This window comes from Dendrobates tinctorius, unplaced genomic scaffold, assembly GCF_039654945.1.
Source record: "Dendrobates tinctorius isolate UK_male_01 unplaced genomic scaffold, ASM3965494v1 ptg000015l, whole genome shotgun sequence".
NCBI lineage: Eukaryota > Metazoa > Chordata > Amphibia > Anura > Dendrobatidae > Dendrobates > Dendrobates tinctorius.
The window spans coordinates 45,557,501-45,571,154 of record NW_027361683.1 but is presented as its reverse complement, the minus strand read 5'-3'; the positions used below and the strand labels follow the sequence as shown (position 1 = coordinate 45,571,154).

General features: G+C 41.2%; 2 protein-coding genes across 3 annotated transcripts in view; one reads left to right on the top strand and one right to left on the bottom strand.

Annotated features, from left to right (window-relative positions):
- Positions 1–13,654, bottom strand: part of LOC141076922 (arf-GAP with SH3 domain, ANK repeat and PH domain-containing protein 3-like) — a 297,702-nt gene that overhangs the window by 61,362 nt on the left and 222,686 nt on the right. The window lies entirely within an intron of this gene.
- The window catches only part of LOC141076906 (uncharacterized), an 8,704-nt gene continuing 1,178 nt past the window's right edge, over positions 6,129–13,654 (top strand). The window contains exons 1-2 of the mRNA XM_073564142.1: positions 6,129–6,274; positions 11,513–13,654. The exon at positions 11,513–13,654 is cut by the window's right edge and continues 1,178 nt beyond it. Coding sequence (XP_073420243.1) covers positions 12,305–13,654 — 1,350 coding nt within the window. The 5' untranslated portion in view covers positions 6,129–6,274; positions 11,513–12,304. The remainder of the gene's footprint in view (positions 6,275–11,512) is intronic.

Below are 13,654 nucleotides of genomic sequence, written 5' to 3'. Positions count from 1 at the left end.
GGGGCGTAAAAAATTGGATTGCAAACGGACCCGATGTGTGAGTTGCGATAAAATCGCACCAAAAGCCGGCATTTTTTTTTCCAAAATACAGTAAAATCAGTGTCCGGTTAAATAAAGAAACGAATTAATAGATCTAGACACATTAAATAAATATATATATATATTTTGTATAACATTCTCCTGCCCGACATGAAATGACACATGGTTTACATATAGTTAACCATTTCATTTCATTTTTTTTTTATGTCTATCACTATTAATTAATTATATGAGGGCTTGTGGGTCAAATTTTGGAGTTGTAGGGGTTCATTTGTTGTATTAAATTGTGGGGAAACCTGTCATTGGGCTCCATTAGATGTCCATTTAGCTATCCTGCGAGAAAGTCTCGCAAGACGGATGTCAAAAGGATCCTTACATGCGATCAAAAACGGATCAATGGTTAAGATACCTTTGTGCGATTTCGGACCGTTTTTTTAATCGTTGTGTGTGACTCCAGCCTTAGCCCTTAAAAGGTATCAACCACTGAGGACTCTCAATTCTGAATATTTTTCTATTTACTTGCTAACACGGTACAAAGATATACATCTTTCCTGTCTTGTGCAGTGTTTCTTTAAACTGAAAACTGTCCTAGTAAGTGCATAGGATGGATTGCAGCCTGAAACAGTTGATAGCGGATGTGTTGCATTACTTCTCAAAGAACCCTTAAACAACCCTTTGTGAGCTAAATATAAGAGCAGTAGAAATCTTTCCTTTTTTAATACCTTGCTACATTGTATCAGATTAGATTCCAGACTGTTTAGGATTGTTTCGATTTTCTAACAGTAAGCAGACCTCTGTTATGAAGCTCTGTCAGTGGTTGCCTGGCAGCTCAAAATAAGACTACTATGGATAGGCTTAGCGCAAGCCGCTCTGTACAGAATTTTGGACTTACATAGGGACCTCTAGGTTGGGGCAATGGAGTCAGATGCTGGCCCACGGTGCTGGCAGGTAGGAATGGTTAGGTGGCCGGGATAGAATGAGGATGGCAGTAAAGGTACAAAACTAGAAGGCAAAAGAATGGTCAGGATCTGGCTGACACCAGGAATACAAACATGCAAAGCAGGTGCTAAAGCAGAGGACTGAAATAGAGTAAATAAATTTTGGCAATGAGAGTCAGAGGCTCAGGAGTTTAACTATGTGAACCTTGGCCAAGACTGTCTTCTACTTCTAAACATCCAGTAATGAACCTCAAAGCTCCCTAACTAAGCAGCACCAAATGTCCCAGAAATTAAACAGAACTGCTGCGTCACTGCCCTGAGTCCCACATAGCAAAGATGTGACACCACCTAGTGACCAAAATGGAAACGGAGATGATAGGCACTAACAACATCTTGACAAATATTGAAACAAAAAATTGGAGAGTTTTTTTTATATTAGTTAATGAAAATCTGCTCTGAATGATCCAGCCCCACAACCCTATAAACTATTTATATGGTCATGCTGCTCTCTAAAATACAGTGGGGAAAAAAGTATTAGTCAGCCACCAATTGTGCAAGTTCTCCCACTTTAAAAAGATGAGAGAGGCCTGTAATTGACATCATAGGTGTTAGGCGTCGGGTTCCTGCAGCAGCTCAGCAGGAATCCAGAGCCTCACGTTCTGCGGTCTCTCATTGTCTATCGACTGCAGAGGAGATTGTTCAGCAGTCTCAGCATCTCAGACACTCTGCCCAGACCTGTTCTGTGGGTCTGGCTGTTGCTGCCACCTTTGGATCAGCAATAGCAATGCAGGCTGCTCTGCAGCAAAACGCTCCAGAGGCTAAGTCCTCTCATCGCGCTACTGGGCATGCTCACAAGACGATCTCCCATTGGAGATCGGGAGTCACATGCTCAGGTCCTTCTCCTGATCTCATTGGTCCATCTCAGAGATCTGGAAGTTCCCGGAAGCGCACGGCTATAAAAGGTCCGCGTGGCCGCTCGGCCATGCGCTAGTATAGTTTCTAGTTGCTACTGTGTGAATGATGGATGGTTGCATGAACCTGCGAATGACTCATTAAGATCCCCTTCCTCTGATATTACGAGTGTGTATAGGGACTTAGCTTTAGAGTCTGCGCCAGCCAGTGGCAAGCTACAAGCCACATCAGCATCCTCCACAGTGCTAGCGTCCGACAGTGCACCTGCTATCGGGCACTGTTGATTAGCGGCAGTGTCTATCGCCGCGCTGCAGTCTGCAGCTCCTCTTGGCGTCTGCAGTTGCGACGACGCACGCACGGTATGTCTAGACGGACTCTGACCCTCTGCCTAGGGCCCAGCTCCTGTGACCATATACCATGCGTGCACTTCTATGAGACCTGTGAGTTCAACAGGCTGCACATTTATGTTATTGTCTTAGGCGTCTGTGTGAAGCTAACAGAGTATGCCCAGCGCACACCGGGTGACGTCTAACCCGCATGCAATATACCACCTCATAGCGTGTCTGCCATTATTTAGCAGCAGTGTTAACACCTTCTGCATGGTGGACCCCGAGCGGAGAACGCACTTTATTATTTATTTATTTAGTGCGATCCGCCGTTCCTAACAATAGGTAGACCACAACTATGAGAGACAAAATGAGAAAACAAATTCAGAAAATCACCTTGTCTGATTTGGCAAGATTTATTTTGTAAATTATGGTGGAAAATAAGTATTTGGTCATTAACAAAAGTTTATCTCAATATTTTGTTATATATCCTTTGTTGGCAATGACAGAGGTCAAATTGTTGTGAGTTCATTTTTCCCTTCACCGTTGAGGTCTGATGAACTCCCTCCTCTGGTGAAGGAAGGTAGTGAGGCTGATTACCAAACACCTGGGCAGCTAGATGATGACTTGGGTGGCTGGAATTGAGGACTGAATATAAGGCAGCCGACGCCCTTCTGCCTTGCTGGTGATCATGCTGGATTCTTGGAGACCAGTCTGATTCCTGCTTCTCAAAGCTAAGTTTTTCTGCTCTGCTTTGTACACTTCAGTTTTGTTTTTGTTTTGCCTTGTTTTTTGGGAGTTCTGCCATCCCCGGCCGGGGGTGAGCTGAATTCCATTTTTGTCTCTGATCTGTTGATCTTTTGCTCTGTCTTCAGAATATACCTGAGTGCTGAATTAGTCTTTTGAAGCCTAGCGACTTCAGGGCCTGTTTTTCCTATCAGTCGGTTGGCACATTTTGGATAGGGTTTTTGCGGCTGGCAGACAGCAGCTTTCCTATCCTGTCCTATTTTAGTTAGCTTGGGCCCCATCATTTGCTCAACCTATCTTTCTATCTGTGTTAGTGTTTTCATCTTGCTTCACCGTCATTATATGTTGGGGGCTGCCTATTGCTTTGGGGTCTGCTCTGGGGCAGTTTAGTTTTTCCCCTTTCTGTCTTTAGGCTATGTAGTTCTCTGGCTGTGATCGAGGGGTCTAGGGCACCGTAGGAACCCCCCACGGCTACTGCTAGTTGTTGTGGATAGGTTCAGGGGTCTGCAATCCGATAGCTGCCAACCTCTCTGGTTTTTCTGGACTTAGCTAGTATCTTGTTATTTCCTCCTTCGGTGACTCATCATAACATCAAATGTTTTCTGTAAGTCTTCACAAGGTTGGCATACACTGTTGCACACTCCATGCAGATCTCCTCTAGAGCAGTGATGTTTTGGGCCTGTCGCTGGGCAATACAGACTTTCAAATCCCTGCAAAGGTTTTCTATGGGGTTGAGATCTGGAGACTGGCTAGGCCACTCCAGGACCTTGAAATGCTTCTTACGAAGCCACTCCTTTGTTGCCCTGGCGGTGTGCTTTGGATCATTGTCATGTTGAAAGACCCAGCCACGTTTCATCTTCAATGCCCTTGCTGATGGAAGGAGGTTTGCACTCAAAATCTCACGATACATGGCCCCATTCATTCTTTCATGTACCCGGATCAGTTGTCCTGGCCCCTTTGCAGAGAAACAGCCCCAAAGCATGATGTTGCCACCCCCATGCTTCACAGTACGTATGGTGTTCTTTGGATGCAACTCAGCATTCTGACTCCTCCAAACACAATGAGTTTTGTTTCTACAAAACAGTTCTACTTTGGTTTCATCAGACCACATGACATTCTCCCAATACTCTTTTGGATAATCCAAATGCTCTCTAGCAAACTTCAGATGCTTCCGGACATGTACTGGCTTAAGCAGGGGGACATGTCTGGCACTGCAGGATCTGAGTGCCTGGCGGCGTAGTATGTTACAGATGGTAGCCTTTGTTACGGTGGTTCCAGGTCATTCACTAGGTCCCCCCGTGTGGTTCTGGGATTTTTGCTCACCGTTCGTGTGATCATTTTGACCCCACGAGGTGAGATCTGGCATGGAGACCCAGATCAAGGGAGATTATCAGTGGTCTTGTATGTCTTCCATTTTTTTTACTATTGCTCACACAGTTGATTTGATCACACCAAGCTGCTAGCCTATTGCAGATTCAGTCTTCCCAGCCTGGTACAGGGCTGCAATTTTGTTTCTGTTGTCCTTTGACAGCGCTTTGGTCTTCACCATAGTGGAGTTTGGAGTGTGACTGAGGCTGTGGACAGGTGTCTTTTATGCACAAGTATATACAAGTTCAAACAGATGCCATTACTTCAGGTAATGAGTGAGAACAGAGGAGCTTCTTAAAGAAGAAGTTACAGGTCTGTGAGAGCCAGAAATTTTGCATGTTTTTAGGTGACCAAATATTTATTTTCCACCATAATTTTCAAAATAAATCTTGCCAAACAAGACAAGATGATTTTCTGGATTTGTTTTCTCATTTTGACTCTCATAGTTGTGGTCTACCTATGATGTCAATTACAGGCCTCTCATCTTTTTAAGTGGGAGAACTTGCACAATTGGTGGCTGACTAAATACTTTTTCCCCCCACTGTATAATATAATTCATGCCTTTAGCACTGTAATATGTGTAATGTATAATGATTTGACCTGTCTCTTTAAGAAAGGAAATCTTGTGACTGGAAGGTTATAGACAGGAAGTGGGTAAGTGGAGTTTCAGTTTAGGCTAGTTTCACACTAGCGTTTTTGAGCGCAGCGACGGCCTGCGCACGGCCGCCGCTAAGCCCCGCCCCCTGCCGCGCCTCCGTCAGTAGCTCCGCCTACCGGCGCATGACGCTGCATGCGCCCTGCGTCCCCTATCTTTATCACTGGGGGCGCAGGCCGTGCGCAGTATGCGCTTGGCGGCGCATGCGCCTTTTTGACTGTGCGCCGGCGCAACCAAACTGCAGCAGGTTGCGTTTGGCGCAGGTCGGCGCACTGTGAAAAGGACGCATGCGCCGCCAAATGCATACTGCGCACGTCCTGCGCCCCCAGTGATAAAGATAGGGGACGCAGGGCGCATGTAGCGTCATGCGCCGGTAGGCGGAGCTACCGGCTGAGGCGCTGTAAAATATCAGTATTTCTATAATAAAAAATATACAGAGTCTAGTCCAGCTAGCAGAGGCTCTGGTTAGAGTGTGACTGAGCTATTCTGGATTCCTTGGCTCACACAGCTGTCTCTCTTGTCAAATGTATAGGTCAAAATAGTCAAAGCTGTCAAAATGTGACTATTTAGAGATAATGAATGGTTCTAAAGATCTCAGACTTTAGGCTTAAATATCTCAGACTAAGGTAATGCATAAATAACTGTATACATATTGTTAAAATAACTACGGTTCACTTAATATGGAAGAACTTCTGAACATAGTGGCAAGCCACCATATGTGGTTATAATTTATAGGTCAGAATAGTATATAAAGCCGGTCTAACTCTTGTTCAGGAGATCTCATATCCCTTGAGACTCTCGAACACCCGGACAACACAGCTGTTCAAGACTATATGTAAGAACAATGCTCGTTTTCTCTTCAAATAATTACTGCATGTCATGAACTTACTTTTCTTCATTTTTGTAATCATTTTTTGAATGAACAATTAAAAACAAGATTTATTTTATCCTCAACATTGCTTTTACTTTTTGATTCTCAACCGTGCAAGAAGATATATATATATATTTTTCTACATTTTGGCGAGCCTTAGCCAGACTGATCTTTTGTGCTAATTTTGGCTGGCATTCCTTCCTCGATTGTACAAGGGGGGAGCACGAACTCTGCTAAAAAACCACCTGTTGTACAAGCCTCCTCAGGAATTCCACTATTTCACGGCACAAAAATCACACTGAACCTGAAGACGACGGGTGAGGATCGTAAAGAGCTGCATGCGTCTCATCCAGACGGAGATCTGAGGATTGCATAAGGACACAGAGGACCATCCATTGACGGGAAAGACTCTCAATAGGTGAGAAAAAATATAATGGATTTTATACATGATTATGCTAAGAAAAGTAACATAGATTTCAAGTTTGTTCATAATCATACGGATGCCCAATTATGGTCTAGTTTGTATAATCAATGTGAGGCAGAAAATGTTAAAATTGACAAAAGGTTTTTCTCAGTTAGAAAATTACAAAGGAAACTTCAGAATGTTATGCAGCTAGTTCATGTGTATAATAGCCTAGTCTTTGAGAAAACTGAACCTAACACCTATAAAACATGCATTGTCACACAAGACATTAATCACACTGACACACCAGGTGACACACAAGAGTCTGACGGGGATTACTTTGATTGTCCAAATTGTTTGATTTTGTCAGAGCATATAGAACAATTGGAAGATCAAATAGATACCAGGACAGAGTTATTGTCTAAATTACGACAAGATATAAAGAGGGTTTCTGTTAACACAAGATCAACAGGTAAACAGGAGGACAGTGTTGCTGCCTCTTCATTTGTACCAAATATGCAAAATCCAGATGCTTCAAGTAGAGGAATTAGAGGCAGTAGAATTACAACGGAAAAAATTACATGACAGAGCAGCACGCATTAATCTGAAAATACACGATCAGCTAATGAAAATTGTAAAAGACATTCCAAATTACAATGATAAGATGGATGCCTTTTATAATGCGGACACTTTTGAATCAAACACAGACAAATACAATCTGAATGATGAGCAAAAGAATAAAATATTCAAAGTTTGGTTACCTTCACATATGGGAAAAAGATTACAGATCACACCCAGATTAAATGATGAGAATGAAATGGCACATAGTACAAAAGAAGACAGACTTAGACAATTAGTATTGTTTACAACTGGAGAAGACATGCCTACAGTTGATATTTTAGGGAGTTTACAAACAAATATTTCTGAAGACCCATTCTCTTTTTTGGTAAAGTTTGAACAGGCCTATAGGATGGTAATGGATCTCAGGCCTCACGAAGAGCCAGCATCCATGATCAAATTTTTTGTAAAGAAGTTCAAGTACTTAGATCCTGCCTCAGTGCAATTGGCTAACACTCAGCCATCATTGCAAGAAGCAACAGTTTTTATTGACAGAATAAGGAGATCCATGAAACAAAATCAGGTCAAGGCTAAAATAGCGGTAGTTCATGAGAAGAAAGACAGTCAGCTGAAACCTAGAGCCACAGTAATCTCCAAGAGCAGGGATTACATTGAGCATAGAGGTAAAAATACTACACAAAGGAACAATATCCATTGTTATTTTTGTGGTATACCTGGACACTTGAAGTGGCAGTGCAGGAAATTTTTGAGAGCAGAATCAGAGATGGGTACACAAGGAACAGGTAAGCTTGGAAGGGAAAACGGACTCATGCCAAAATCATACACCACACCTTCCGCACCTGCATTACAATTATCTGCACCTGCTCATACTGCCAACAGACAAACACAGTCACCATATGCACCATTAATCAGACAGATCAGAGAAATGACAGTGAAGGAAACAGAGTCAAGGGATAGAATTCCAAGGTCTTTTAAAAAGGACACAGGTCTTCTCACATCTCCTTCATCTTTCTGACAATCACAGACTATTCCTGAACCACATCCATTGGAATTTGTGACTCGAGTTACATTGGATGACTGTGGAAGACCATTTATCAAAGGAAGTTTAGCAGGACAGAATGCTGTATTCCTCATTGACAAAGGAGCTCAGTTAAGTGTTACAAACCTTGATTTGAAGCTAAACCCAGATTCACCAGTTTGTACAATTGTCGGTTTCAGTGGAAAAGGTGGAACTAAAGCAACCTTAGTTCCCAATGTGATTTTGGAAATACCTAGTTCTTTCAAAACAGAAATTGACATCTGGTATTGTCGTGATTCTGAAAATATACTTGGCACAGATTTTATGCAGAAATTCGGATGGGTAGTTGACCTAGGAAATCAAGTGATCTGGAAAGATTCCAATGGTTGTAAACCGGTAGTCATTGATCCTAATGATTATAGCCATGTTGGAAGTATTTGCTTGAATGATGTGGTGTCATCTGACCATTTGTGGCCTGACACTAATGATGACAAGGTATTGACAGAAATTGTACAGCTTTTTCCTTCTCTTTGGGCTCAGTTCAGGAATCAGGTTGGAACAATGAAAGACGTTATCGTGAATGTGGAGGGGCGTGATCCCCCGCCACAGCGTCAGTATAAATTGCCTCCAGAATCAATTGACTCTATGTCAAAGATCATACAGGAATTGTTAGATCAAGGTGTTATCCGAAAGGCTAATTCTGTAAGTAACAATCCTTTGTGGTGTGTTTTGAAATCTGATGGTTCTTATCGAATGATATTGGATTTACGGATGTTCAATAAGCATACACCCAATGTCGCACCAATTGTGGCAGATACTCATGACATGATGGCAAGGTTAAATGCAAAGGCCAAATACTTCTCTGTACTGGACATTAGCAATGGTTTTTTCAGTATACCTCTTGAAAAGAGTTGTCAGTATAAGTTTGCATTTACTTTCTTGGACGAGCAATATCTGTTTTGCAGGTTACCTCAAGGAGCACATTTGTCACCTAGTGTTTTTCATCAGGCATTGGCAAAGGTATTATCCAGATTTTCGAGGCCTGATTGCATTCTGCAATATGTGGATGATATTTTATTGTCTACAGAGGATAAAGAGACACATGTTTCTCTTCTGACAGAATTGTTTGAGTTACTGCATGATGCAGGGTTGAAATTGAACACCAAAAAGGTCAAATTGATGCAGACTGAGGTCAGATTTTTAGGGGTGCTGTTGAGTCCAGGAAAAAGGCAGCCACTGCAGGAAAGAATTGAGGCAATTGCTTCCCTACCAATTCCGACATCACACAAGGCATTGAGACATTTTTTAGGTCTTATGAATTATTCAAGGGATTTCATTGAGAATTTTGCAGATAAGGCCAGATCTTTATATGATCTTTTGAAAGGTGAAAACAGTGATTACTTTGGTCCTTGGGGTGATGAACAGCAAACCTCATTTGAACAATTGAAAATGAATTTACAAAATGCACCTGCTTTGTCCACAGTAGATCCTTCGGCTCCATTTGCTTTGCAAGTGCATACATCGGGAACATCTGTTTCTGCTGTATTACTGCAATTACAGGGAGAAGAGTGGAGAATTTTGGGCTATTTTTCAAAACTTCTCTCACCTGTTGAAAAAGGTTTTGAGACCTGTGCAAGACACTTGGTAGGTGTGTACTTTGCAGTCAAAGCAACCGAACATATTGTCGGGTTCAACAAAATCATTTTGCAAACTCCTCATTCTACACTAAAACTTCTCTTTGAGAATAATATCCCAGGTGTGTCACATCAGAGATTTGCTCATTGGTTATTGTCATTGTCTCCCAAACAAATTGTGGTAGATTACAAGGCCAAATATGTTCTTCCTCAGCTGATGCAATATGAAGGACAAACTCATGATTGTTTACAGTCTTTTCAGGATCCAAGTCCATCACTTTTCAGACGGAAAGCAGAGGTAACAGACGAACCAATTTTTGTAGATGGTTCCAGATTCTATTCAGATGGGCACTATTATTCAGGATATGCCATTTTTTATCCCAAAAGAGGACAGGTTGTGAAGCACAAATTACCGAGTCATTTTTCAGCTCAAAGAGCAGAGCTAGAAGCAGTAAAAATGGTACTACAGCTGAATGAAGCAGATGATCAGTGTCCCATTGTGATCTACAGTGATAGCTCTTATGTTGTAAGATCACTGACAGATTACTTGTCAGTTTGGGAAAAAAGAGGCTATGTAGATTCATCTAATAAGACTCTTGTTCACAGTGACACACTGAAGACAATTTTCAGGATAGCATCAAAAAACCCTAATGGTTTTGCTATTGTCAAGGTTCCGGCCCATAAAAAATCTGATGATGAATTATCTGTTGGAAATGCAACCGCAGATATGCTAGCCAAAGAGGCAGCCCTGACAGGAGAAGAGGTGTTTGAACCTGAACCTCTCGAGGTTTCAGCAGTTCAAAGAACAGACACGCATATCCCTTCTTTTGCGGAAGAACAAGAAAAAGACTCATCTCTTGTTGCTTCCCGGGTTGATCCAAAACCTCCCTTTGTTTGTGAAAACGGGGTTTTGTGTCATGACTTAAACGGGGAGTTGCGTCCTGTTGTCCCAAGACATCTACAGGTTGAGTTCACAAAATACAATCATGAAAGTTTGGGTCATTTGGGCCAACAAAAATTGTTAGGCATTCTCAGAGAGAAATTTTACTGGGAAAAGATGGAAGAGACAGTGCAAAGTGTTGTTCAATCATGTCTCATTTGTGCCCAAATTAATCCAAGACCAAAAGGACAGAAACCGCCACTACTCCGAATCGCACCTGTAGATGGTCCATGGTCTACGTTACAAATCGACTACATTGGACCGTTACCATCAGGTAAAAATGGTCTCAGGTATGCATTGGTTGTGGTAGATGTTTTTTCTAAGTGGGTTGAAATTTTACCTGTCAGGAAAGATGATGCTTTGTCTACAGCTAGAGCATTAGTTAATCATGTCTTTTGTACTTGGGGGATCCCAAGAATGATCACCTCTGATCGAGGAAGTCACTTTACAGGAAAAATCATGCAAGCCGTTTGTGCTATTCTAGGGGTACGACAACAGTTTCATGTACCCTACCATCCACAGTCTGCTGGTATTGTGGAAAGGATGAATAGAACAATAAAATCCAGAATTGCCAAGATGTTATTGGACAAAGGCAATACTTGGGTTGATGCAGTACCTTTTGTACTGTTGAGTGTAAGAGGAACAACCTCTGCCACAACTCAGTTTACTCCTTTTGAACTGATGACAGGAAGAAAAATGCCATTGATTTTTCCTCATGAACCATTTTTGTCTACACCACAAAAAGATGCTGTTGTAAGGTCCAAATGGTTGCAATTGTTACAGGAAAATTTGAAAACGATTCTTCCACATGCTGCATCAAGAATGCAGAGAATGGAGCCACCATATGTATCCAAATTCAAGAAAGGGGCTCTAGTGATGATTAAAACTTTCAGGAAGAATGGACCTTGGGAAAGTAATTGGGAAGGTCCCTTTGAAATTATCGAAACCATGGGACAAGTGATGATACTTGTGCAACGAGCATCTAAGGTGGTTAAAAATACCCGCAGACAACAAAAATTGTGGGTACATGTTGATCAATGCAAACTGTATATTGCAAAATAATGATACTGCATTTCTTTTAGGAAGAAATGGATTCCAATAAGAACTGGAATACGAAACTCCACGTCCTTGATGGAAGGGATTCAACACCAATCCTTCAGGAGAAAAAGAAATTTCCCAGGAAAAGCTACTACCTGATGGGAATCACATTTCTGCTGTTTTGTACTGTTTCAACTGTGATCTACGCTGAAGATATTTCACACCATGGAACAAATACTAGTGAAGTGAAGGAACTTTTCAAAGGAACTTTACATCCAAGGAAACCAAGAGGAACGAATCTACAAAGCTTAATAGATGAGGACATACCGGACGATTCAGTAGATATTACTGGAAACATTTGCATGGGTTTTGGTGCAAAATGCTGTTTTGAGCTACACTTCATACATGACACTGACATAATATTACACGCAGCCACAGGACCTAAGACGAAGTTTACACAGTTACAAGGAGATTATATACACAATAATAAGACAGGCACATGGGAATGTAGTCCTACAGATGTGTTATTCTGGAATATAGAGATAAGAGGTGAAGAGAAAGCTGTGTGGTCAGGCGACATTACAAATGATATGATCGCAAAAGGGAAAGTTGAAACATCCAAAACAGATGCTTGGTTAAGGACACAACTATTTGGGAAAGTTTTAGATCCTGTATTTCTTTCTATTACAGAAGGAGACGAGGATTGGGTAAAAACATGGAATTTTCAGATAACCAGAGAACCAGTATAAGTACAGGTATCTGTAGTTTTTACAGTTTCAAATACTATAGCTCCAGAAGTAAGGGTTACACCACAAGCAGTATATAGTCAAGAAAATATGTCTCCTTTATTACTAAAATGCAGCACGAGGTTAGAGCTACCTTCAGAATCTTTGTTAATATGGACCAAAGATAAATCATTTTTGGGAAGTTTTTCAAATGGTCCAACAAATGTTATACACAGAGGTCAATCCGGTAACGTGAGATGGTTAAATAAGGATTTTATTTTTTCTGTAGATAATCCATCTCCTAAGGATTCTGGACTTTATCAATGTTGCATTTTAACGAAATATAACTACAAACAATGTAGAGATGTAAAGGTAAATATATGGTCAGCAGTAGATAAAGTATGCACACAGACAAGATTTCAACCATCTACTCCTTTTCAGATCAATCAGTTCCAAACTAAACCTCTGTTACGAGATGGAGTGTTTCTGACCATGGTATGGACCTTTAACATGTCTAACTGGAAAATCTCTTCTAGATATCCCCAGTGTCAACCACATCTCACTAACATGGAGATGGGAATAGAACAATGGTTTGGGAAAAGAACTTCAACACAGGTTAGGAGTAAGAGGGGAGTGTTTGAAGGTATTTTGGGGGGATTAGGAACAGTAGGAAGTTTAATTAACACTATGGACATTCATACACTTAAATCAGATCTGGAAAATATTGGGTATATTGGAGGAAAAGGGGTAAAGATTCAGAAAAGCTTGAATCAAGTCCATGAAAAGATGGTTTTGAACACTGCTACTGTATTGGGATCTTCTGTATCACATCTTCAAGATGCTACTTTAGCTTTAATGGAAAGTGAACAGGAATCTCAAGTGGCCAAAACATGTCTAGAAATTCAGATTGAATATTCCACCAATCTGAAAATGATTGCACAAGCCTTACAAAGTGGAATTACCCCTTTAGGGCTAATAAGAAATTTGCCCATAGAATATAACTTTGCGTTAAACCATACAGATTTGTGGGTAAATAAGTGGTTAGGATGTGAACAGAACATTTGTGTAGGAACATCATTGATTCCAGTGTCAGGAAGAGAAGAAACCCTGGTTCCTATAGGTGTTCTGGGAATTCCTGTCAGTCCTACACAATTGTTATATTATCAATTACAGTACACAGATTTTGCATTTGATGGTACAAACACTGAACAATTAGACATTTCGTCATGCTTAAATTTTGTTTCCAAGGTAATGTGTCTACCTGGACAGGATAAAGTCATTTATCATTCATGTTTCCATAATCATACTTCTTGTCATGCCAGAGTTGAGAATGTCCACACGATACATGACTTGGTGACACCAGTAAGCGCTAACAAAACTTGTTTCCAGGTCATGTCAGGAAGAGAAGCAGTTTCTGCATTCTTCTCATCTTGTGTACATGTCGAAAATCTGACAATGGGT